This window comes from Chlamydomonas reinhardtii, chromosome 12, assembly GCF_000002595.2.
Source record: "Chlamydomonas reinhardtii strain CC-503 cw92 mt+ chromosome 12, whole genome shotgun sequence".
Classification (NCBI taxonomy): domain Eukaryota; kingdom Viridiplantae; phylum Chlorophyta; class Chlorophyceae; order Chlamydomonadales; family Chlamydomonadaceae; genus Chlamydomonas; species Chlamydomonas reinhardtii.
Genome location: NC_057015.1, coordinates 8,202,553 through 8,225,107, shown reverse-complemented (window position 1 = coordinate 8,225,107; position 22,555 = coordinate 8,202,553). Strand labels below are relative to the sequence as shown.

The following is a 22,555-nucleotide window of genomic DNA, read 5'->3' as shown; positions in this document are numbered from 1 at the left end:
CTTCAAGCCGTTGCTCGTTAAGCTGCTGGAGCTGTTGTCGGGGCCCTAGACGGGTGGGTGCTGGGCTCGTGGGGGCGGAAGTTGCAACACGGGCATTTGGTTCTAAGGGCGGTGCGGTATGGCAGGATGGGATGGGGTGCGGTAGAACAGGGCGCCGGGACTTTGAGCCGGGCACTTCAGCCTATCGCAGTTATTGCGTGACGGAGTAATAACAACGCTGGTGATATGCCGCGACATCAGCTGCTATCATGCTGCTCCCGACCCGCCGACCCCCCCATGTATGCCTCCCCCACAGGCGCGGCCCGGTATTGTGTCCATGGTTGCCGAGATTCGCGGCAGCCAGCTGTCTCCTGCAGCCCGCCCGGCGCCCGCCCAGCCCAGCGGCGCAACTGTGGCGCTGTTTCCCATCAGGTGGTCGCGATGCTGTGGGCGGAAGCATGAGACATTCCGCCAGCGCTGCCGCTTCCGCCAGCGCTGCCGCTTCCACTGCCGCCGCTGCTTCCACTGCCGCCGCCGCTCCCGGGGGCGCCACCGCTCCCGGGGGCGCCGCCGCTTTCGACGCCTCCTGGCGGTGCCGGCGGCCCGGCCGCCATGCTGGTGGATCCGCGGTGGGCTTGGGGGCGGCGTGGCCCTCAGGAGGCCGACGGCTTCGATGAGGCCCCTGCCGCCAAGCGCGCAGACACCCGCGCCGTCGGGGCCGCGGGCTCTGGCCTGCGGGCTGGTTTCCTGCTGCCGTCAGCTGGGCGGCGGCCGTCGCCTTCGGTGGCTGGAGCGGACGGCGGCGCTGCTGGGCGTGCGAGGAGCTCCCTGGCTGCAGGAGGCCCGTTTGCCGGTGGTGGTGGCGAAACCGGCGGTGGCGCTGGGGCGGCTGGGGTGGGCCCGGACCCTGCTGTGGGTGTCGGCGAGTACGGGACCATCATGTCCGCGGCGGACGTCGCGGCCTTGCTGGCTGGCCGCGATGCGGCCCCCAGCCCCGGCACTATCTTTGAGGCGGTCCTGTGGCAGGTGCTGGGGGATGCGAGTGATCAGTGCGCGGTGTGCTGTCGTGGCACTGGGCGCGCTCTGATCCTTAGGACCCTCCCTGGGACGTCTGCGCCTGGGAGCGGGAGTGGGTGGCGGACGGTGGCCCTCCCGTGGGGCCTGGTGCCGCAGCTGCTAGAGGTCGCGGCGAGCGCGGACGCGGAGTTGTTGCAGGCGCTCTGGGCGGGGCCCTTTTAGTGTGCTGACCTGGTTTGGCGGCGTGTTAGTGCGTATGTGCCTGCGTTTGGACGTGCGGCGCGGGCAATGTTTCCCGTGCGGTAGCTGGTCTGCTGTGTTGTGGAGGTCGGTTCACTGCGGCCTGTGTGCCCCGGATTGCTTGGGGCCTGTGCCCCGGTTTGCTGCGGGTTGGTGCGTGTGTAACTGCGCGTGGTCGTGCGCCTGCGGTGGTTCCCGTGTGTAGTCGCTGGACTGCTTTGTTGCTGGGTTAGAACGCGCAGCCGCTTGGATCAGCATGTGTGCGTGGCGGTCGGGTAGCCGCTGCCTTTGTTCCCTGGTCTGCTTGGGACCCGGGGGCCGGTTTGCAGTGTGTTGGTGCGGGGGTGCCGGCGCTCTATTGCGGTGGGGGTGCCGGCGCTTTACTGGGGCCCCGGTCTGCCCTTGCTTTGCCCCGGAGTGGTGCCCTTGGGTTTAGAGGCTAGTGCGGTTGTCCCTGGCGGTCTGCTTGCTCGCGTTGCAAGTTGCGTGCCGGTTTGGTGCTGCGCCTTCCCTTCCTTCTCCTTTGTAACCACTTTCTCAAGAAAACCGCCACCTCACCACCTGGCCGACGTAGACCTACTTTGGCGGGGCTGCTTCCAGGAGCGGCGGGCGTTTGTGGTGGTCATCAGGTGGTGCAGGTGCCGAGCGGTGTGAGGTGGCTGGGGTTAGTTCAAAACCCCTGGGGGGGCGGGGTTTAGAGGGGCGATGTTCGTAAAGGTCGGAATGATGCATGGTAGCGGTCAGGGCATTGGGGACGAGGGCCTCTAGGTGGCGGCTTGGCGACATTTCGCAACAGGGCTCACACACGTCAGGGGGGGAAGGTTGAGTCCGCCTGAATCTAACCCCATGAGGCCATGACTCAAATGGAAAGAGCTCGAGTGCGTTCAGACTCGGCTTCAGAATCACCGTAGTCAGTTGTGCGCGCCCAAAGTTCAGGGGTCGGTTCCTGGAGTCCGTTTCGTCACGCGGCATTTGGTCGGGGCTGCCAGGTTTCGTCTTTTCGCTCAGAACGCCCCTCTAAACGCTCCGCCAAATAGCACAGCACTAGCACACATAGCATGCACCTACCAAGGGGGGGGGTACGAACGTAAGTCCCAGACCCCACCCTGCATTCCTGCAAAAAAAAACCAGCAAATTGTCGGTACAGTAACTCCGGCGTTCGACCAGCCATGCACTACTGCTCTGCCGCTGCAAATTGTTTGCCGTCTGCTTGGGGTATGGGCGTCAGCTGCACCCTACGGGACCTTGCACACCCTGCAAAAAACCCCGAACCCCCCTGACCGACGTGCCCTGCGAACCAGTGGATCTGGACTCTACAGTGCCCTCCACGGGTGCGACTGGCCCCCACGGTATTGCGACATGCCCCCACGGTGCAGGTTTGTGCAGGTGCATGTGCAGGTTTGGGGGGGGGCGGGGGCAGGTTTGGGCAGCGGCAGGTGCAGGTTTGGGCGGGGGCAGGTGACAATGCACCTCCCGGACGGTCTGCGCCATACGACACCGGAACATATGTCCCCCACATGCCAGTGCAGATAGGTACCGTATGTCGGAAGTCTCGGGGGGACAAATGTTCTGTTGGTTTCGGGCCCCGTAAAGCTGTGCCGTTGGGACAGTGTTTGGACTCGGCCTAGGCGGGGAGTGGCACCCGAGTGGCGCGATGGAGGTGAGACAGAAGAGGGAAGAGCAGGATTGTCGAAGGCATACCCCCTGACTTAAGGTACCTGTGTTGGGGTTGGGGGCAACTGGATGGTGTTGGAGCATGGCTGTACGGGAGCGTTAATGCAGCGCGGTATGGGGGTATGAGGGTATGAATGCGGATGTTACAGAGGGGACAGTCCCAGCACCCGAAGACGCCGAGCCATCACATGCTATCAGGGCCCAACTTGACTCCACCAACCCCGACTTTGCTGCAAACCCTCCCGCGGGCAAAGTCCGTGTGACTCCGCGCACAGTGAGTCCTAGCCAAGCCTCAACCCGCCAGAGCCCCACCGCTGTGCCTCAACCCCACAAGCCTAGGCACAGGAGTGCCGGGAAACGTCTAGGCCGCAGGACACGCACGCACTAACCAGGGCGCAAGCGTCCAGGTACTAGAACGGTCGCCCACACGTGCATCCTGCCCACACACAAAGCCACCAACCACGCACAACCTCTCACGGCGAGGGAGGCGGGGAATCAGCGTCATACGGCAAGCGCAAAACCATGCCGTCACCAACAGCCCGAGATATGAAAGGATGCACAAACGGCACAGCGTCCCAACCCTTTGGCCTGATGCCCAAAGTCACAAACTTCTGGAGACGACCCCAGCAGTCAGCTACGACGGCAAGTCCAATGCTCAGCACCCGGGCCGACGGCAGCTTCGCTCGCGCCGCCAATCCGGCCATAACCATACGCTGCCGACCAAAGTCCAGGGCAGACATAGCAGCGAGACACACCACATCCCACACAGGCGGCGCAAGCCCCGCAGGCGGGCGCACTAACCACAACTCCTCACGAGAGAAGGCACTTAGAGCATCCTCTGGCATGAAACCCATAGCCATCCCCATGTTTTCCCGCAGGGACAGCGCCACAGTGCAGTCCCAAAACCAGTGACGCCGGTCCCCATCCTGCATGTCAACCCCACACGCCCAACACGGGTCAACAGCAACGCCGCGCGCACGCTCGCTAGCATGCCGTGGAAACGCCCAGCAAGCGTTGGCGGCCACACGCCACAGTGCTTCCTTGTGATGATTCTCCCATTTCAGCACCCACAAGCGGGCCAAGGTGCACACGAAGGCCCCCGCCGCCAGGGCAGCCTCCACCCCCGACACACCCGCGTCGCACACATATTGCAAATGCTTAGCCTTCAGGGCGGCTAACTGTGGAGCCATTTGTAGCACGGTCCCCGCCTTCAACGTGTAGGCAGTGAGCAGGATGGGCGGCCCCCCGCACTGCAACCATCCAAGCCCCCGCACCACCTGTTGCACCGACTCCGCCGTAGCACTCACGACGTCGGCCACCGGGAGCGGCAGCGCGGCGGCAGGCCCCCGAGCCAGCTGGGCCGCACGCGCGGCGGCAGCCCAGCCAGCGGGAAGAAGGGCCACCGCCGCCGCAAACCGGTCGGCCGCCTCTTGAGGCGACGCCGGCCCCGGCAGGGGCGACGGCAGGCGCGCCCGCGTACTCCAGTGCAGCACCCGCCGCCACACAGCAGTCACACGCTTCACCAAACCGGGAGCCCCACGCCCAAGGGCGTGTACATGCCTGCCGCAGTTCGTTCAGGCCGTCATGCGCTGCAACCAGCTGGCCCACACACGCCAGTCCCGGCAGAGCGAACAAATCCGCGAAAGCCACTTCCCACGTGCGGCCGCCCTCACACAGCGCCGGGTTAGCCCACAACGGCACATGACTCACCCACGCGCCTGTCTCGGGCGGCGCCACAAGAGTCACCGCGGGCAATTCAGTCATGGCCTTCAGCAGACGCGCAAACGGCTTGCCCGCCGGGGTGAGCGGCTTATTTAGCACACGGTCCGCGGCCCCCCGCACCAACAACTGCAGGGGCGTTGCCGCCGGGTGCACCTGGCGCAGCTACGCCGCCGCGACCCGGGTCCACGGGGGCACGTACGGCAGCAGACCACACACACCCAACACACACCGTACCGCGAGGCCGGCTTGCCGCGCTTTCACATGCGGCACCAGCGGTAACAGGCCCGCCCCCCCACCGCCGGAGGCAGTTGCATGAGTTCAACGGAGAGGCCAGGCGGGCGTGCCTGGGGGTTGGCATCAAACTGGGCCGGCGACAGCCGCCGGTCCACCACCGCCGCTACCCTGGCTAGCAGGCGGTCAACAATGTATAGTTGGGGAAGACCCGCAAATTCCAAATGATACATGACCTTGCCCAAAGCATAAGCCGACGCCGCGGCCGCCCGACCAAACATGGACACGGGCATGCGCGCGACTTTGCTCAGCACCCCGAACACGGCCTCAAACGTAACTGGCGGGGTAAGTGCGCCCCAATCCCCGTAGTGCACCCCTAGTGACTTGGCCGCCGGCACGAGGGTATGACCTGAGTGCAGTGCGGACAACACACGTCATTACCCACACGCCCGGGCTTGGGCTTGCCGGCGTTGGGGTACACCATGTGCAGTACGAGTTGAGTTGCGGGCTGTAGGACCGTTCTCCGCCTCGCCAGCTCCTGGACTGTGAACAATCTCGTTGTCAAGATGGCGGACACAACAGAGGTAACAGAATTTGATACAAAACGTCAGAAAACTCGGCATGGTTTTGAAAACGCGCGCGATGACCAGGACGCCGCAGTTCTCGAGCATCAGGTCGCTGCTGAGGCTCCTGAAAAATGCCCCTCGGAGTTCCAGGTGCAGCGGACCCGCCTGGCCAGTGCCACTAACAAGATGGCAAGCGCTGCCACCACCTTCTCTGCGTTGCTGACTAACGTCGAGAGTTTCTGTGGATATATGATTGGAAAGCTCCAAGACGACGAGGAGCGCTACAAGTTCCTGGCCAGGTGCGGGAATAGCTGCCCTTCTCGGACCCGTATGCTCTGCACCGCAGCTGACGGCTTCACGCTGTAACATGCACTGGCAGGTACCGCAACTTCGTGGGCATGTTCGAGGAGCGGGCCTTCACGCGGATGCGGTTGCTGCCCAAGTACAAAGCAGCGCTAGCGGCCGGTGCCAAGCCCCTGAAGAAGAGGCGGGAGGCCCTGGAGCTAATGTCGGATCTGGCGAACGCCGAGAAGAAACAGAACGTGGATGTTCGGGCGGAGACACTCACGCAGGGCAACCTGCTGATGCGGGACGCGTGGAATGAGAGCGTCGTGCTGAAGGGCCTTGCACTTGACGAGTACGCTGAGCTGCGCATCTTCAAATATGACACCGACTCCCACCTCTACCAGTCTGTCAGCCCAGCGCAGGCGCTTGCTGAGCTGAAGACGTCGCTGCCGCTGCCGGACCCCTACGCCCGCTACAAGCCGTTGCTCGTTAAGCTGCTGGAGCTGTTGTCGGGGCCCTAGACGGGTGGGTGCTGGGCTCGTGGGGGCGGAAGTTGCAACACGGGCATTTGGTTCTAAGGGCGGCGCGGTATGGCAGGATGGGATGGGGTGCGGTGGAACAGGGCGCCGTCCGGCACTTAAGCCTGGAGTAATAACAACGTTGGTGATGTGCCGCTACATCAGCTGCTGTCATGCTGCTCCCGACCCGCCGACCCCCCATGTATGCCTCCCCCACAGGCGCAGCCCTGTATTGTGTCCGTGGTTGCCGAGATTCGCGGCAGCCAGCTGTCTCCTGCAGCCCGCCCGGCGCCCGCCCAGCCCAGCGGCGCAACTGTGGCGCTGTTTCTTATCAGGCGGTCGCGATGCTGTGGGCGGAAGCATGAGACATTCCACCGGTGCCGCCGCTTCCGCCAGCGCCGCCGCTTCCACTGCCGCCGCTGCTTCCACTGCCGCCGCCGCTGCCGCCGCCACCGCCGCTCCCGGGGGCGCCCCCGCTTTCGACGCCTCCTGGCGCTGCCGGCGGCCCGGCCGCCATGCTGGTGGATCCGCGGTGGGCTTGGGGGCGGCGTGGCCCTCAGGAGGCCGACGGCTTCGATGAGGCCCCTGCCGCCAAGCGCGCAGACACCCGCGCCGTCGGGGCCGCGGGCTCTGGCCTGCGGGCTGGTTTCCTGCTGCCGTCAGCTGGGCGGCGGCCGTCGCCTTCGGTGGCTGGAGCGGACGGCGGCGCTGCTGGGCGTGCGAGGAGCTCCCTGGCTGCAGGAGGCCCGTTTGCCGGTGGTGGTGGCGAAACCGGCGGTGGCGCTGGGGCGGCTGGGGTGGGCCCGGACCCTGCTGTGGGTGTCGGCGAGTACGGGACCATCATGTCCGCGGCGGACGTCGCGGCCTTGCTGGCTGGCCGCGATGCGGCCCCCAGCCCCGGCACTATCTTTGAGGCGGTCCTGTGGCAGGTGCTATTGGATGCGAGTGATCAATACGCCGTGCGCTGTCGTGGCACTGGGCGCGCCCTGATCCTGAGGTCCCTCCCTGGGACGTCTGCGCCTGGGAGCGGGAGTGGGTGGCGGACGGTGGCCCTCCCATGGGGCCTGGTGCCGCAGCTGTGGAGGTCGCGGCGCGCGCGGACGCGGAGTTGTTGCAGGCGCTCTGGGCGGGGGCCCTTTTAGTGTGCTGACCTGGTTTGGCGGCATGTTCGTGCGTATGTGCCTGCGTTTGGACGTGCGGCGCGGGCAATGTTTCCCGTGCGGTAGCTGGTCTGCTGTGTTGTGGAGGTCGGTTCACTGCGGCCTGTGTGCCCCGGATTGCTTGGGGCCTGTGCCTCGGTTTGCTGCGGGTTGGTGCGTGTGTGAGTGCGCGTGGTCGTGCGCCTGCGGTGTGTTGGTGCGGGGGTGCCGGCGCTCTATTGCGGTGGGGGTGCCGGCGCTTTACTGGGGCCCCGGTCTGCCCTTGCTTTGCCCCGGAGTGGTGCCCTTGGGTTTAGAGGCTAGTGCGGTTGTCCCTGGCGGTCTGCTTGCTCGCGTTGCAAGTTGCGTGCCGGTTTGGTGCTGCGCCTTCCCCTTCTCCCTTTGTAACCACTTTCTCAAGAAAACCGCCTGGCCGACGTAGACCTACTTTGGCGGGGCTGCTTCCAGGAGCGGCGGGCGTTTGTGGTGGTCATCAGGTGGTGCAGGTGCTGAGCGGTGAGAGGTGGCTGTGGTTAGTTCAAAACCCAGGGGGGGGCGGGGTTTGGAGGGCGATGTTCGTAAAGGTTGGAGTGATGCATGGCAGCGATCAGGGCTTCGGAGGATGAGGGCCTCTGGGGAGGCGGTCTCGGCCTGAGTGGCACCTCGCCGGCATCGTACCGTGGCCAACTACTGTCCGCATGACACGACTAGCCCAACTTTGCTAGGCAGTCTGCGATCCCCGCACATTGCCGCTGCGACACCCTCAAGGGGGGGGAGCTGGGGTTCTCTCGAGCAGTAGCTGCAGCAACAGGTTCCTGCAGGGGGGAGGGAGCGAGGGACCCTGTTCGTCAGTTGCAGGGCAGGGTCTGCAGCAGGGGGCGGGAGAGTGTTGCTGACGAGTGCTGTGTTGGCGTCGGTAGGTAGTCGACTAGTCGTTATGAAGTGTACAAGCGGAGCTGCGAATTGTCGCGAGAATCCGTTAATCCGTTAAATGTGGTTCCCCTCGCATGGGAAACGTGGGCTGAGCCCACGCCATGTCTCCCGCCTGAGGCCGCACGCGTCTACCTCATCTCCCGGACACGGTGTCGGTTAGTACAGCCACGGCCCGCCATCATGTGTCCAGCCACGTCCCGCTGTCACGCGCAAGCACAGCAGGCGACAAACCAAACAGGAAATCCTCACTGCTGCGGCCTACCGCACACCGTGCCATGCTATGCTCGCCAGCAAAGGCTGCTGACCAGACACCGGCTGGGCCTCAATCTGCGCAGTGGCGCCGCTTCATGGGCGGCGTCGCACGCCCTCTCCTCCACCTACCGCCCATTTTGCAATCAATAGGCAAGGCTTTACCGATCAATGACAAGCCCCGGGCCAAAGAGAAAACACCCGTGTTTGGTTGTCCGCCGATCGTATCCCAATGTTTTAAGCACATACAAGAATACACGATGTATACGACCCTGGGTTGAATCCATACCGCCACGCACGCCGTGCCTCGTCATTCGACAGCTCTTGCTGATGTGTGTCATCGTGTACAAAGCTTGCACGTGCCTGCGCGTGCTCAAGTCCGCAAGGGGCGCACATTCCCCCTGGGAAATCCCGCTTCGCAAACGAATGGTACTGCTGCGTAATTGCGCCTCCAGCACAGGCAGATCGCCAACTCCATTTGATCCCCACACCACACATCACCTAATGTTACTCCAGTTAAGTGCACGCACGCACTAGTCGTGATCCCTTGAGTCATGGACAATCATCACGGTTTTCTGGCTTTCTCTCAGCCACTCTGCCAGGCCATCACCTCAAAACCTCGCAGCACCAGCTCCGCGCAGGATACTCACATTTGCCCCTGGTCTTGACTGGTGCACGACCCATAACGTCATCTGTTGGTACCGCACAGCCCCCGACACGGCAAGCGGGCACATGCACGCATGCGTCAGAAACGCCAGACACACGTACGCATGCGCAGGGAAGGCCAGATGCCCTGATAATGTCATTGCTCCTACGCCAGAACCCAGCGCAAGTCCAAATCGCACCTTTCTCTCTCGCTCTCACTCGCTTCGATCGTTCACTCATTCTGCTGCTTGCCCCGGCGGCAAGCCCTTCCATAATCAGCATCGCAACGAACAACCTCAACAATTCGGCATCACACTGAAAAGCAACTCCACGCCCGCGACCACCAGCAGCTGTTTCCTACTCTTGCGTCAACATGTCTCCTTCTTCTGCCCCTCGGGGCTGCTCGTTTGCAATGAAGACTGCTAGGGCGGTGTATGCGCCGGAGGGCTGTCCATGCTGCCCTGAAGCGCCGCTGCTGTCAGTGCAGGCGCCACAACTGCGTCAGGCAGCAGGGACGAGGCGCAAGACACCGCCGTGTCCACACCTGCTGCGACAACTGCCGCCTCGCCTGCGCCCGCGCCTGCGCCTACGCCTGCCCCTGCGCCTGCGCCCACGCCTGCACCCGTGCCTTCTGCATCCGCCCGTGAATCCACAGCGGCTGTCACTGCTTCTGTTGCTGCCACCGCCGCCCCGCCCCGCGCCATCTGCCCCTGCCCCTGCCCCTGCTGCCGCTCCTGCAGCTGCCCTTGCTGCTGCTGCCGCTCCTGCAGCTGCCCTTGCTGCCCCTGCCCCTGCCCCTGCCCCTGCTGCCGCTCCTGCAGCTGCCCCTGCTGCCCTTGCTGCCCCTGCCCCTGCCCCTGCTGCCGCTCCTGCCCCTGCTGCGCCGCCACCGCGTACTTGTACCAGTAGGTGGTCATGCGGCCCTTGCCCTTGACCTCGATCTCGCCGCGGCACACCCAGTCCGCCGCCACGCGCCGCCGCACCTGCAGGTAGGTGGACTGCGCCACGTGGATCTGACCCGCCTCGCCCAGCGTCTGCAGGCAGGCAGCAGGCATGGGGGAACGGTCCATGCATGACTAATTTAGGGGGGGGCGGGAAACTAAGGACAGTGGGAGCAAGGGATTGAGGGCAGCATGCATGGAGAGGGGGACGGGCGGAGACGAGCGGGAGGGGTGGGACGTGCGTTTTTTCCAAGGGTGTATGGATGGGAGCAGCGGGCGCGCGGGCGGGCGGGCGCGGTTGGAGCCATCGGGTCTCGGGTTTTGCGAGCTTCACTCCTTTGTGCTCTCTTTTGCACGCACACACGTACACACTCACACACAGGTATGCGCGGTACCTTCAGGTAACATTCGTAAACCGTCGCTTTGCTGCATCGCACACACTGTCTCTGCGCTATGTTGTCCTTGTGCTTTTAAACAAACACACACACACACACACACACACACACACACACACACACACACACACACACACACACACACACACATACATACACACATATACACACAGCCACACGTGGGCCAGCTCGCTCACCTCCATGCGGGAGGCGGTGTTGGCCGTATCTCCAAAGATGGAGTACTTGCGGCGGATGGTGCCCACCACGCCGCTCATGATGCGGCCGCTGGCCACACCGATGCGCACCCGCACCGGCTGACCGGAGCCCGGCAGCGCCACCTGCGGCAGTGGCAGCGGCAGTGTTAGGGGGCAGTGGCAGCGGCAGTGGCAGCGGCAGTGGCAGCGGCAGTGTCAACGGCAGGAGATGGGGCGCGCAAGGCTAGAGCGTTGCGGTAGCGAAGCAGAAGCGGACGGTGCAGGGGGCAAGGGTGCCGCCGGGCTGCCACATGTCATCAATAATACCTTTTTGGCTTCGCTGCGCATGGCCCGCGCGAAGTGCAGGATGGTGTCGGCATGTTGTGGATCCGGCCGCATCAGCCCGGCCGCCGCAATGTAGCAGTCTGCAGGCGAGGTGGGCATCAGCCCAGAACGTGTGCGGCCAAGTGTGTTTGGATAGCCACAGGCTCAGGCGCATTGACACCGGCGCTGGCTTGGCGCCCGGCATGGTGCGTCACACGTGACGTGCGCGCGAGAGGCCGGGGCCAGGTGCACTCGCGGCTCCCTCGCGCTACTCCCTATTGCGGTGCGGTATCCGTGCGTGCTTGTGCGAGCTCCAAATGCAAGGATAGTCCGTTGCTGGACCAGTGGTCGCGGTGATAAGGCTCACCTCCCACCGTGTCGACCTTGTAGACGGGCAGCCGCAACGTGAGGGCGTCGAAGCGGCTGTACAGTTGGTTGAGCATGTCAAGTACGGCACAGGGCTGTACGATGTGTGACAGGTCGGTGAAACCCACAATGTCTGTGGGCGGAAGCGGGAGCGAGAGAGGGAGCGGCGGGAGCGGGAGTTAGGATGGGGAGGAAGGAGAGTTGCGCACACAACAGGGGCGTGCGTGGAATGCGGACATGCGGGGCTGGCGGACAGGTGCTAGCGCATGCACGGGGGCGGGGATTGTATTGAGGACGGCAGGCCCGATTGAGTCTTGCAGTCAAGTCGTGAAGTCGTGAGAGGCCACGCGGCATACATTCGTTATTACGCCATACGTCACAACACCGCAGCGCCATTCATGCACTCACCACAGAACAGCAGGGTGCACTCGTCATGCCACTCGGCGTACTACAATAAGAAATTGGGCCATGTAAGCTTGTCATGATAAAGCGTGTGATGCTGTCATGATGTTTGCGACAGCTCGAGGAGCAAGGCATGAAACGAGAACTGATCGCTTGGCACGCACCATGCGCCACCCAGGGCACCAGCTGGCGCGACAGAAGACACACACACACACACACACACTCATTCTTCATACAAACTCTCGGAACGCTACTGTACGTGCGTGCTTGCATGAGCCCACGCCAACCCCTAAAACGCAGCACCCCCGCTGATACTGGTTTCGGGTCTTGGTTTCTTTGGGGTTCGAATCAACTAGCCCCCCGTTCTCCGGATGAACGGGCGCCGCCCCCCCCCCCTCACACACACATCCCACACACATGCACATGTTCTTCCTTGTGCTCCTCAACACACACGCACATGCACACGTCATGACGTCGCCGACCAACCTACCGCGGGCGTGGCTACAGGCGACGCCGGTGAGCCCATGGGCGAGCTGAGCGCAGCGGCGGCGGAGAGGTGCCGTTGGTGCGTCGCTGAGAACCCGCTGAAGAAGCCACTGCCCGTACCGCCGCCGCCGCCGCCGCCTGCGCCGCCGCCGCTGCTGCTGCCGCCGCCACCTGAAAAGCCGGTGCCGGTGGCGGCGCCGCCGCCGCCGCCGCGGCGCCGCAACTCGGCCAGGAGGCCGGTGATGGCTGAGGCCGGTGAAACTGAGAAGCTTTGGCTGCTGCGAGGAACGTGCGATGCCGGCCTGCCGCCGGCGGCATTGAAGCCACCGCCGCCCCGGAGGCCGCTGCCCGCTGCCAGCGAGACGGACGCGACCTCGTGCGACTGGCGGCGAGCCTTGGGATCTGCTGCCACAGGATGGTCAAACACACGGCAACGCGAAACCAGTGTTAGCGTAAGGATGGCAGCGACAGCATGCTTAGACTCCCAGAACAGCACTTGCATCCTAAGCGAGCAGAACACTTGCGTCCCGCCGCCACAGCACGTACGGCAGGCACCGCACCCGGCGGCATTGCCCAAGCTCTTTCAACTTCCGCCCAGCAGCCCAACATAACCGCCACACCCAGCACACGCCTTCAAGCGGCGACACACTGTTACCCACTCACGAGTGCTCGCCACCCACGGCGGCCCAACGCCGCCGGCGCTGCCACTCCACCCGGTACGGCTGCTGGCGGCGGTGATGGTACTGCCTCCATACAAACTGGTCCCGCCAACAGACCGCACCGACGTCCCGCCGCCGCCGCTGCCACAACTCATGCTCCTGCCGCCTGGGTTCGGCGGCTCCTGCTGCTGCTGCTGCTGCTGCTCCTGCTGCTCAACTCTGCCGCCAGCGCCACCGCTGTTTCCAGCGCGCCCCATTGCTGAGGCAGCCAACGCGCCGCCGCCGCCGGCCGCCGCGGCGTCGGCACTGCCAGGGCCGTTGGGACCGCCGCCCCGGCCAGCAACGGGACCACTGCCGCCGCCGTCGCTTCCAGCAACACCCCAAGCCGCGCCACCAGCCACGCGCCCAGCTGCAGGCCTAGAGAACCAGGTCCGGGCCACATCATCTGCGGCAAAACTGGGCCGCCTGATAACCGCCTCGGTGCGAGCGCGCGCACCCAGACCATTGAGCAGGCGTGTGAGGTGCCGCACGCCACCGCTCAGCACGCCCCCAGCACCGCCGCTGCTGCCAGCACTGCTGCCGCCGTCAGCGTCGCCACGGGTGCCAGTTTCGCCGGCCCTGGAAGGATGGCTTGCGGCATTGATGTCCTGCTGCTGCCGCTGCTGCTCCATCTCCATCTCCAGCTCCTTTGCTTCCGCCTCCAGACGGATGGGAGATAGCAGCTGTACCGCACTTTCCGCCGCTCCTGACTCCCCAACTGTGATGCCTGACTCCACGCCGCCTGCCGCTGCCCCTGTGGCTTCCGCTCCGCTTGTTGCGCTGGCACCAGCCGCCGCCTCGCCCAGCAGCAGCCCTGCTAAACGCGGCGACGTTGTCGTTATGTAGGCGGCGGCGGCGGCGATGTCACCGCCACCTTGGCGCAGCACGAGACCCGCCTCCGCCGCCGCCTCGCCCTCATCAACACCATTCGGGCTGCCAGCGGCAGCAGCCGCGGCTTCCCACCCCTCTGCCGCACGGCCTAGGTCCCCCAGGCCCCTCCCTGAGACGCCCAGCGCGGTCGCGGCCGCGGCGGCTCCTGCGGCAGCCGAGCGTGCAGCTGCCGCGCCGCCAATGCGCGGCGTGGCGTCACTGGAGCTGCCGCCGCCGCTGCCGCCAGTGCCGTAAGCACCGCCGTCGCTGCCGTCGCCGCCGGCCCTGCCCCTCCTGCCGCGGCGCCCGGCCCACTCCTCCTCCCCTTCGTCGTCCGACACCGCGCGCCCCTCCATCACCGTACTCAGCATCTGCCACGACTGGCTTGCTCTGACGCCGCCGCGAGCGCTGGTCATCCTGCTGACGGCCAGTGACAACTCGCCGCCGCCGCCGTCACCATCGCCGCCGGCTGCGGCAGCGGTCACGACAGCGCTGCTGCTGCCGCCGCTGGGACTAAGGCTCGCCCCACCGCTGCCACCGCCCAAAGCGCTCGCGCGTTTCACGCTAGCCTTGAATGGCCCCGGAAACTCAAAGTCCGGAGGTGCTGACGCAGCCGCACGCAACAGCAGGGGGCAACCTGCTATGACTGCGCCGTTGCCGTCGTCTCCAGCCCTGTCTGCGGCCGCGGCACTCCGCCCGCCGCCGTCACCGCCCCTACCGCTGTCGTTGTCGCTGTCGCTGTCGCCACCAGGAGTAGCCCATGCCCGGACGCCACCGCCGCCGTTGCCAGCTGCTGCCTCCTGTGCCTGCCCCGCCGCATCGCGCCAGCGCTCGTAGCTACCTCTGAAGGGCGCCTCGCGCGCCGCGCCGCCGTAATTTACCAAACCCCAGTCGTCCTCCGTGCCTTTCTGGATACTCGGCGGCTGCTGACAAGCGCGGCTAGGCCTGTCCTCTAAGTCCTGGATGAACTCGGAGCTCCAGTAATGGTGGCCGCGAGCGCGACCGCCAACATTAGAAGCCACAGACACTGCGCCGGTGCCGTAGCCGCCGCCGCCGCCGCCGCTCGCTCCCGCATCCCCCGTCGTCGACGAGGCCCCAGCCGGCACAGCCGCCGCCGCCGCTGCCGCCGCGGATGACGTGGCAACGGTGCTGCTGTACAAACCGCCGCCGCGAAGGGTCGCCACCCAGGGCGAGACGGCGGACAGGGCGGCGCTGGAGTCGCCGCCATCGCCCAGCGGCGACGGCGACGGCACCTGCAGCTGCAGCTGCGGCAGCGGCGGGTGCGGCTCTCCAGCCCCCAGCAGCCCCCACGAGCCGGAGTGGGGCCCGCCGTCCCCCAGGTCCTCCGCCTGCACCATTTCCGTGCCAGCTCCTGCTGCTGCTGCTACTGCTGCTGCTGCTGCTGTTGCTGCCACGACTGCTGGCACTGCCGCGTCCTCCCCGTCCTCCTCCTCGCCGGGCGCTGCGGGCATCAGCTCCTCCGGCTCCACCGCGTCATGCCGCAGCCCACACAGCGCTTCGTCGTTCAAGCTCGACCGAGTAGAAACAGACGAGTTGCTATGCGCGTAGCCCACATACGCGCCGTCGACGCTGGTGCATGCGCCGCCGCCGCCCCCGCCCCCCAGGCCCGCCAGCCCGCCGCCGGCGGAGCGGAAGGAGGTGTGGGCGCCCGTGAGGGGCGACCTGTCGGCGCCGCCGGGTGCGTCGCCGCTGCGGCCCAACACGTTCTGCCGCCGCTCCAGTTCGGAGCGCAGCAGGGCCTGTGGTGAGGTGAGATGAGGTGTGTCGAGTGTGGTTGGTGACAGAGGAGTGCAGGTACGCAATGCGCCGGTATTGGGCCCGGCTCCGGCCCCAGCCCCAGCAATGCCGTGCACGCCTGCTCGATCTCCTGCAGGGACGTGCAGCTGCTAGCCAGTGACACGCCCGTGCACGACTGATCAGTGATTGATTAGTGATCACACGGATGCCGTACACATCAACCCAGCCATGAGCCCCATGGACCTGCCGTGCCGTACCTGCGCCACGTGCGGCGGCATGAGATCGTACAGCAGCGCCTGTACGGTGCCCAGCTGGCGGTTGAGTACGGCTTGCGGCTCCAACGTGCCCAACAGGAAACAAACCGTCATGGCGATCTGAGCGCAGGGGAGGGGAGTAGGAGCGGGTGAGAGGGTGGGAGAGAGGGTGCGGGCGAGAGGAAGAGGGTGCGAGGGTGGAGGGTGCGTGTGCGGGCGCGAGGGTGCGGTGAGGGAAGAGGGTGTGCAGAGCCAGGGCCGGGGCTGGGGGCACGTGGGCATGGGGGCACGGGGGCACGGGGGCACGGGGGCACGGGGGGCAATGGGCTTGGTCATGGCAGGGCGCGGCGCGCCACGAGTCCAGGGAACACACCCGCATGCACCAATCCCACCCATTGGGTTGGCAATGGTTTATTTTGGGATGGATTGAACTAACCCAACCATTCCGCCACTACCATCACTACCACCACCACCACCACCATGACGACGACTACCCACCAGCGTCTCCATGGGCTGCGCCCGCAGGCTGCAGTCCTGCGAGCCAGCCACGAACCCCGCAGTCTGCTTCACAAACGCCACCAGCGCCACCGGCACGCACACCAGCACCAGCACCAGCTTTGGATCCAGCACGCTGCTCATGCCGTACAGCCGCCGCTCCAGATCCGTGAAAAACCGCAGAGCCGCCGCCAGCGCATTCAGCAGCGACCGCCGCAGCCGCCAGCGCCGCCGTCCGCGCCGCCTGGGTGTGCTGGCACGGTCAACTGCTATGCCGCCGCCTGCTGCCGCGGCGCTGCTGCTGTTGTTGCTGCTACCTCCAGCTGCGTTTGTATCGTCACTGCGGCCGCCGCGATTGCCTTTAACGCCGTCCTCGGCCTCGTCATCGCTGCTTTCCGCCGCCCCGAGCGCCTGGCTCAGCAACGCCAGCTCGCCCGAGCCGCAGTTTTTGACGTAGGACATGTGCACAACCACCGCAAACAAAAACGGCCCCACTCCCGTCCACAGCGCCCGCAGCAACAGGTAAGCCGCCCCCCGTGCCGTCAACGGCAGCAGCAGCACCGCTGGCGCGTCAGCCGGCGGCGGCAGCCCTGCGGCTGACGACATCCCTGCCACCTCCGCTCCTCCTCTCCCTCCTGCTCCTGCTCCGCCTGCCATCGCTGCTGCTGCGTCCATCGCATCCACGGCACACGCCATGGCGGCCGTGGTCCCGAGCCCCCATGCGGCGCACACGTCTGGCGCCAGCGGCCCCGCCCCGGCTGTTGCTGCTTTTGCTGCTAGTGCCGCGGCCGCGGCCGCTGCCTCCGCCGCGGCCCGCAGCAGAGTGGACGCCTCTAGCGCGGCGTACACGGGCACCAGCACCGCCGCGCCGAGCAGCGTGTACACCAGCGGCGCCCCGAGGAAGATGGGGAGTAGGTAGTGGAACATGCCTGCGTGTCACGGTTGGGTCACACACATGGTTGGGGGGGGGGGGGGGTGCTGTTCAAGGTGGGCCTCAGGAGCAGGTCAAGGTTGTGAGCAGTTGAACCTGACGAGGCGGATTTTGACAATACGCCAATCGCACTGGTTGCGGCACAAACCTATCGGACACACCTGCCTCTCCCCAACTCGGGCCGCACCTGCCCAGGCACGCGACCCCTTTCTCAACCCTACCTTGAAAGAACATCTGTATCGAGCCACCCAGTGGGAGTATGTGTACGAAGATAACAAAAATACTGATAGCACCATAGATGTATACTGCTTCGCCAGCGAAGACCCAACGCTGGTACCAGCGCCAGTTGCAGGTGCCAGCCACAGCCAGAAATAACGAGCACGTAAAGCATAAAGCAACGGATCCCAGCTGGAGGGCGCGTAGGGAGTATGGCTGCAAGTGAAATGTGTTCCATACAGGGACGCCCATAGAAATCCACGCGAGCAACGCTGCATAGTAGTAACAGACATTTTTCCACCGGGCGCTCATATTGAGGCTGCCAGAGGCTGGGGGCGGCTCGTTCTACACGAGTTCTGTGGCCCCCTGAATACTCAAATATTCATGACCCAAGCCCTTGTGCGCCTGAACAGTCAGCTATCTCAAAACACCCCGACGCCCTTGGAACATTGCAACATGAGTATATTTTTATAGAACTGTGCGATATACATAGTGTGAATTCAAGGTTCTGGCGAGAACTCGCTCGTACGACCAGCAGCGAGGCGATGCACGGTGCCAGTCGTCGTGTTGCAGTGGCGAGGGTGGGGCGCGGGGGCATTGGGGCTCTCACCTGTCAGAGGCAACCAAAGGCGGTCAAGGGCTGAAGGCGCAGGCATGCCCACCCAGCAACTCCCAGCACGACTCAAGGTCGACGCAGCCTCCAAGTGACGGCCGTCTTTCCTCGACCTATCCACTCCTCAGGCCGTTCCTAGCCGGACTGCCGGACCCCAGCGCTCGTATCTTACGAAGGCAGGGGCGGCGTCAGTGGCCGAATTCCATAAAAAAAATCCCTTGCGGCTGCTGCATATAAGGGAAGAACAGCGTGGCCATGGCTCGCGACAACGTGATGAACGTCCTGACCTCCTTGTCACAACCGACACAACGGCGTGCAATACTGCAATGATGCAGCCGCACACCCCGGACCCAGCTGGGCTGGCTAGTCATGTCCAGTTACAGCCATTATCTCTGCTCGGGCAGCAGTTGCTAGTCTCCTAAGACTCCTATGCATATTTCATTTGACAGGCTCAGTAAAACCCAAAAGTGGGCCCGAAAACTCTTAGGGGCAGCTCTGTCCCTGTCCAAGGCAAAGAACGCCCTCAACTCCAAGAACCTGAGCAGCACATCGTGTTGTCGTGGGCAACCTAGGCAAGTATTGAGCTATGCAACCATCCATGTTGCGTAGCACCTCAATTCTCAACCACGGACCTTGCAGGCCGTTGCGTACTCTGCAACGACGCATGCATACCGTATGTTAGGCAACAGCCGCACCTACGGGACGCCTGCTCCGCAACCCCACCGCGCACACGGCTCTCAACATGTGTCAGGGCGCCGGGGGCATGTGTCAGTGCCGGCCACGCGCCACCTCCGCTCAGCCATCTCATTAATCTCTACAACCCCCCAGAATAATCCACACGAAGCCACCCCGGCGCCCCGACCTGAACCAACCCCAAAACTGACGCCGCAGAAGCGCTCCGGGCAGCGCTGCAGTCGTGAGAACGGTCAAGCCATCCGGAAGAGGACAGCAAACAGCTTACTAATGGTACAGCCTTCGATCAATGACGTAGTATACACCTGAAAAATCGAAACAAGAAAACCGTCCCGTTGCCTGAAAGGTGTCACGGCAGAAACCTTGCCAATCAACCCTTCGGGCATCTGGCACTTCGCTGCTGGCAGTCCCGTCCCTCTTTCTTTCACTCAAGTTAGAACCTCAGCAAGCCCCATCCCTCCCAGCCCGGCGCCGATTCCCGCATACGCAGGTAGCTCTCGCCTCCTCTTCCCTGCCCTCCGAGGCTGTCGCAGTGCCGGTAGCACCCGCCTCCTAGGCGGGGTGCGGCTTGGCCGCCGCCACCAGCTGCTGCGCCCGCTTGGCCCGCAGCAGCAGGAAGGTGGTCCAGCACAGCGCCACCAGGTTGATGAACAGCACCCGGAACTGGAGCGGCACGAAGCGGTAGTTGATCAGCGCCGCCAACGGCCACAACCGCCAACCGTACAGCTGCACGGACGGGTAGTCCTTCCCGATTTTGACCCGCAGCTCCGCCAGGCTCCGGCCCTCCAGCACCAGTGTTGCGAACGCCATGAAGAGCACTGCGCAGGCGGCACAGGTGTGAATGTATATGTGTGTCAGGAAAACACGAGAAATGGAAGACGCGAAAGTGCGAAACGCGTGTGTTTGTGTGGGATTGGTAGCCCATGCCCAGCCCAAACGATGCCCGGGTCGTGTGTGGGGCAGTCAGAAGTCGCTGGTTAGGCAACGTGAGTGGTCAGTGTGCGGCGACAGGTGCAAGCCAAGTGCTCAGCTGAGGCGAAGGAGCAGCTAAGGTGGTTTTACATCCACACCGAGTCTTTCCGCCGTTCGTGTTGGCCATAGCCCGCACCATAGTTCTTGGCCCCGGCCGACGTGACTGTTCCCCCGCTCGCCCTCGTGCCGCAGCCCGCAACGGCGCCGCCGCCGTCACGCCAGCCTACGCACTCCTGCCCGCGAACCACCCCGCCATTCCCACCGCCCCCTTCCCATTACCCGCAGCACGCCACGCCAGCGCCACCCGCACCCGCGCCCTGCCACGCACCGTTGCAGACCGGCCCGTAGCTGAGCTGGTCCACCGCCACCTTGACCAGCACCGTGCCCACGTCCACCTTGCCGCTGAACAGCCACTCCATGAACTTCTGCCAGAAGTGGGCGCTGGGGCCGGTGTAGGCGGCGCCGAAGGCCGCCACCGCCAGCGTGCGCTGCAGCAGGTGTGGTGTTGGGAGGGGTTGGGGTCGGGGCACAGCGGGAGGAACCCGGCAGCCGGGTGTGCCACAGCCCCGCGCCCTGGAGGCCCGCGAATGCGGATGGCGCGTTAACACGCACGTCCGACTGAGGCCGAGACAACCCAGCCTAAACCGAACGCGCGTGGGGCCCCCGTGCGGATGCCATCAACGACCGCAGACTGTTCTGAGTGCTACAGTTCGACTCCGCCTGTCCTAAGGCCTTACCTTCCAATTTTTAAAGGATCCTTGAGTAATAAACTGGGCAATCACGTCGCTGAGGCCCGCCACACAAGCTGATGTGATGCATTTTGTGCGAAGTGGGCGCCGGTGGAGCTCCTGGATGTATCTCTGCCAAGCTAAACCCACAATTCCTCCCGGTGGCAGGCCACTGGCACCCGGTGAGGCAGGTGGGCCACTCATGCTGACAGCAACGCTCCTGAGCTGTGCTATTAGTTTATGCAGTTGTGAGAAGAAAATGGCCTCGAATGCTAGAGGCCTGCAGCGCTATAACAGAGGAAATGTCCCAGTGGAGCGAAAGAACTTGCAATCACGATGCGGTCCCCCATTCGGCTCATTCCGACGGGAGTACTGTCAATTGATATCTTCCACATTGATTAGCATCGTTTGGAGTAAACCAAATGCCAAAGGGTTCAGCTCAAGAGTGTAGTCCCGCGCAAAACTTGCCCAGCGCCTGAAGCTTTCGCAAGACATTTGCAAAGACACTATGATTCCAAAATACTCATTCCTTAAGATTGTAGATAACTCTGGCGCAAAGCTTGCTCAAGTAATCGGCTTCTACGGCCATCAAGGAGGCTATGCCAGCGTCGGCGACGTTGTCAAGGTGGTAGTCAAGGAGGCTCGCGGGGAGAAGACGACTGCGGGCGTCATGCGCAAGGCGGTGGTGGTGGAGCAGAAGTACCCCTTCCATCGACAGAACGGCAGCCACGTCCAGTATCTGCGGAACGCCGCGGTGCTCCTGAGCGAGAAGGGCCAGCCCATCGGCAACAAAGTGCGGTCGATGCTAGGTGTGGAGTTCAACAAGCCGCGCTGGGGTGAGGTGGCGCGGGGCGCGTGCGCGTGGGGCTGGGGTACGCAGCAGGGGGTTGGCGAATAGGGCACCACATGGGTTGTGGCGACAGAACGCAAAGCCGCGGCGCTGCCTTTCGTTACCAGTACGTCTTGCCAGTAGCTTTCATCATGCAAGTCAATTGCATTGCCAGCGCATCCGACGTGATTTCATTCTTGGCGTGGGTAGTTTGCCAGCAGGCACGTGCATAGCTCTAGAACTTCAGGCCCCCCGACAGGCATTCCTACCAGGCCTAACGGCAACGCCACCTGCGCACACACCAATGTTTTCCACACCCGCTGCTTCCACTTCTTACAGCGAAGCTTAAGTCGCTGTCCAAGCGGCTTTTCTGAGCGCAGGCGGCATAGCCCGTGGCTTCCTCGCGTGCCAGGGCCACGAGCATCAGGACGGGCTTGAGGGTCGGGCCCTGCGCCGTGGGAGAACGAATGAAGGAGCTTGAAGGATTAGTTAGGAAGCTAGCAGTTGGTGCAATGTGCAAAGCGGCTGCCAACAAGTGGCCTCCTGCCGCGTGTAGCTCCTGGGCGCCGGGGTCCCTGGGGTCTGCAGGCGAGGGAGATTTGGGCGCCGGGATAAGCCATTCCCGCTTGGGCAGTGTGGTGGACTTCAGGAGTTAGTTCTTTGCAAGCAGAGGTCAGGGTGGCTACAGCCGTGTGCGGTACGGCGAGCCCAAGTTGCGATGCACGGGCCACGTGCTGTAGAGCTGCACTGATACAAGTACAGACGAATGTTAATGACGGCTTTTATATTACATGGTGCTTGTTGTTGCTGCATAGGAATGACTGCAGTTGGAAGCGGCGCACTGCGGCTGGAGTACTGACGACTGTGACGAGTGACGGAAGACCCGCTGGGCGGAGGTGTGTTGGGGCCCTAGTTGGCCGCAAGCAGCTAGGTGGACAGGGTCGCAACAGACACAGTTTTATATTGTGTTGCCTTGTTACGTAGGCCAGCGCGAAGTGCCTTGGAGTGCCGATGGCATGCGGGTCTTCCGTCGTGAGGCACCCAGGTAGCAAATACTTACAGTGTAAATGTGATGTAAGCATTATCAATGTTGTCTTTGTGGGGTAATCTATCTGGGTGTCCACGCACTCTGCGCGACTGCACGCTCAACGTGCGTGCAGTGCGGGGCACGTTTGCCTCAATCAGCCTATCA

General features: G+C 64.1%; 6 protein-coding genes across 7 annotated transcripts in view; 4 read left to right on the top strand and 2 right to left on the bottom strand.

Annotated features, from left to right (window-relative positions):
* CHLRE_12g550501v5 (uncharacterized protein) overlaps window positions 1-1,777 on the top strand; it is a 3,635-nt gene extending 1,858 nt beyond the window's left edge. For both annotated transcript variants that reach the window (XM_043068980.1, XM_043068979.1), the window contains 3 exons: window positions 23-53; window positions 296-383; window positions 455-1,777. In XM_043068980.1, coding sequence (XP_042919007.1) covers window positions 23-53; window positions 296-383; window positions 455-1,218 — 883 coding nt within the window. In that variant the 3' untranslated portion in view covers window positions 1,219-1,777. The remainder of the gene's footprint in view (window positions 1-22; window positions 54-295; window positions 384-454) is intronic.
* Window positions 1,778-5,422: 3,645 nt separating this feature from the next.
* CHLRE_12g550500v5 (uncharacterized protein) lies at window positions 5,423-6,608 on the top strand. Its single transcript, XM_043068978.1, has 3 exons — window positions 5,423-5,728; window positions 5,809-6,239; window positions 6,452-6,608. The coding sequence occupies exons 1-2, from the start codon at window positions 5,679-5,681 to the stop codon at window positions 6,233-6,235; spliced, it is 477 nt and encodes a 158-aa protein (XP_042919006.1). The 5' UTR covers window positions 5,423-5,678; the 3' UTR covers window positions 6,236-6,239; window positions 6,452-6,608.
* A 54-nt stretch (window positions 6,609-6,662) lies between these two features.
* On the top strand, window positions 6,663-8,348 carry CHLRE_12g550553v5 (uncharacterized protein). Its single transcript, XM_043068982.1, has one exon. The coding sequence runs from the start codon at window positions 6,748-6,750 to the stop codon at window positions 7,372-7,374; it is 627 nt and encodes a 208-aa protein (XP_042919005.1). The 5' UTR covers window positions 6,663-6,747; the 3' UTR covers window positions 7,375-8,348.
* Window positions 8,349-8,350: 2 nt separating this feature from the next.
* CHLRE_12g550550v5 (uncharacterized protein) lies at window positions 8,351-17,992 on the bottom strand. The gene is made up of 10 exons (XM_043068981.1): window positions 17,534-17,992; window positions 16,385-17,310; window positions 15,890-16,006; window positions 12,970-15,634; window positions 12,311-12,708; window positions 11,827-11,866; window positions 11,420-11,551; window positions 11,056-11,153; window positions 10,732-10,872; window positions 8,351-10,232 (listed from the first exon to the last, which is right to left on the bottom strand). Exons 1-10 carry the CDS (start codon window positions 17,544-17,546, stop codon window positions 9,621-9,623), a joined length of 5,142 nt encoding a protein of 1,713 aa, XP_042919004.1. The 5' UTR covers window positions 17,547-17,992; the 3' UTR covers window positions 8,351-9,620.
* A 98-nt stretch (window positions 17,993-18,090) lies between these two features.
* On the bottom strand, window positions 18,091-20,832 carry CHLRE_12g550600v5 (uncharacterized protein). Its single transcript, XM_001694073.2, has 3 exons — window positions 20,544-20,832; window positions 20,135-20,294; window positions 18,091-19,652 (listed from the first exon to the last, which is right to left on the bottom strand). The coding sequence occupies exons 1-3, from the start codon at window positions 20,736-20,738 to the stop codon at window positions 19,387-19,389; spliced, it is 621 nt and encodes a 206-aa protein (XP_001694125.1). The 5' UTR covers window positions 20,739-20,832; the 3' UTR covers window positions 18,091-19,386.
* A 100-nt stretch (window positions 20,833-20,932) lies between these two features.
* On the top strand, window positions 20,933-22,453 carry CHLRE_12g550650v5 (uncharacterized protein). Its single transcript, XM_001693950.2, has 2 exons — window positions 20,933-21,370; window positions 21,703-22,453. Exons 1-2 carry the CDS (start codon window positions 21,043-21,045, stop codon window positions 21,735-21,737), a joined length of 363 nt encoding a protein of 120 aa, XP_001694002.1. The 5' UTR covers window positions 20,933-21,042; the 3' UTR covers window positions 21,738-22,453.
* Window positions 22,454-22,555: the final 102 nt, after the last annotated feature.

Bases quoted from the DNA above. Each gene is read 5' to 3' on its own strand.
- CHLRE_12g550550v5 (XM_043068981.1), bottom strand. The intron at 15,635-15,889 runs GTACGGCACGGC...ACCTCACCACAG, and splicing joins TGCCGCCGCACGTGGCGCAG to GCCCTGCTGCGCTCCGAACT. The intron at 11,867-12,310 runs GTAGGTTGGTCG...TTCTTATTGTAG, and splicing joins CGCCTGTAGCCACGCCCGCG to TACGCCGAGTGGCATGACGA.
- CHLRE_12g550600v5 (XM_001694073.2), bottom strand. From the start codon at position 20,738: ATGAGTGGCCCACCTGCCTCACCGGGTGCCAGTGGCCTGCCACCGGGA. The intron at 20,295-20,543 runs GTAAGGCCTTAG...CACCTGCTGCAG, and splicing joins GATCCTTTAAAAATTGGAAG to CGCACGCTGGCGGTGGCGGC. The intron at 19,653-20,134 runs GTGCGTGGCAGG...CCGCCTGCGCAG, and splicing joins CTACGGGCCGGTCTGCAACG to TGCTCTTCATGGCGTTCGCA.
- CHLRE_12g550553v5 (XM_043068982.1), top strand. From the start codon at position 6,748: ATGCTGGTGGATCCGCGGTGGGCTTGGGGGCGGCGTGGCCCTCAGGAG.
- CHLRE_12g550650v5 (XM_001693950.2), top strand. From the start codon at position 21,043: ATGATTCCAAAATACTCATTCCTTAAGATTGTAGATAACTCTGGCGCA. The intron at 21,371-21,702 runs GTGAGGTGGCGC...CACTTCTTACAG, and splicing joins GTTCAACAAGCCGCGCTGGG to CGAAGCTTAAGTCGCTGTCC.
- CHLRE_12g550500v5 (XM_043068978.1), top strand. From the start codon at position 5,679: ATGATTGGAAAGCTCCAAGACGACGAGGAGCGCTACAAGTTCCTGGCC. The intron at 5,729-5,808 runs GTGCGGGAATAG...ATGCACTGGCAG, and splicing joins CGCTACAAGTTCCTGGCCAG to GTACCGCAACTTCGTGGGCA.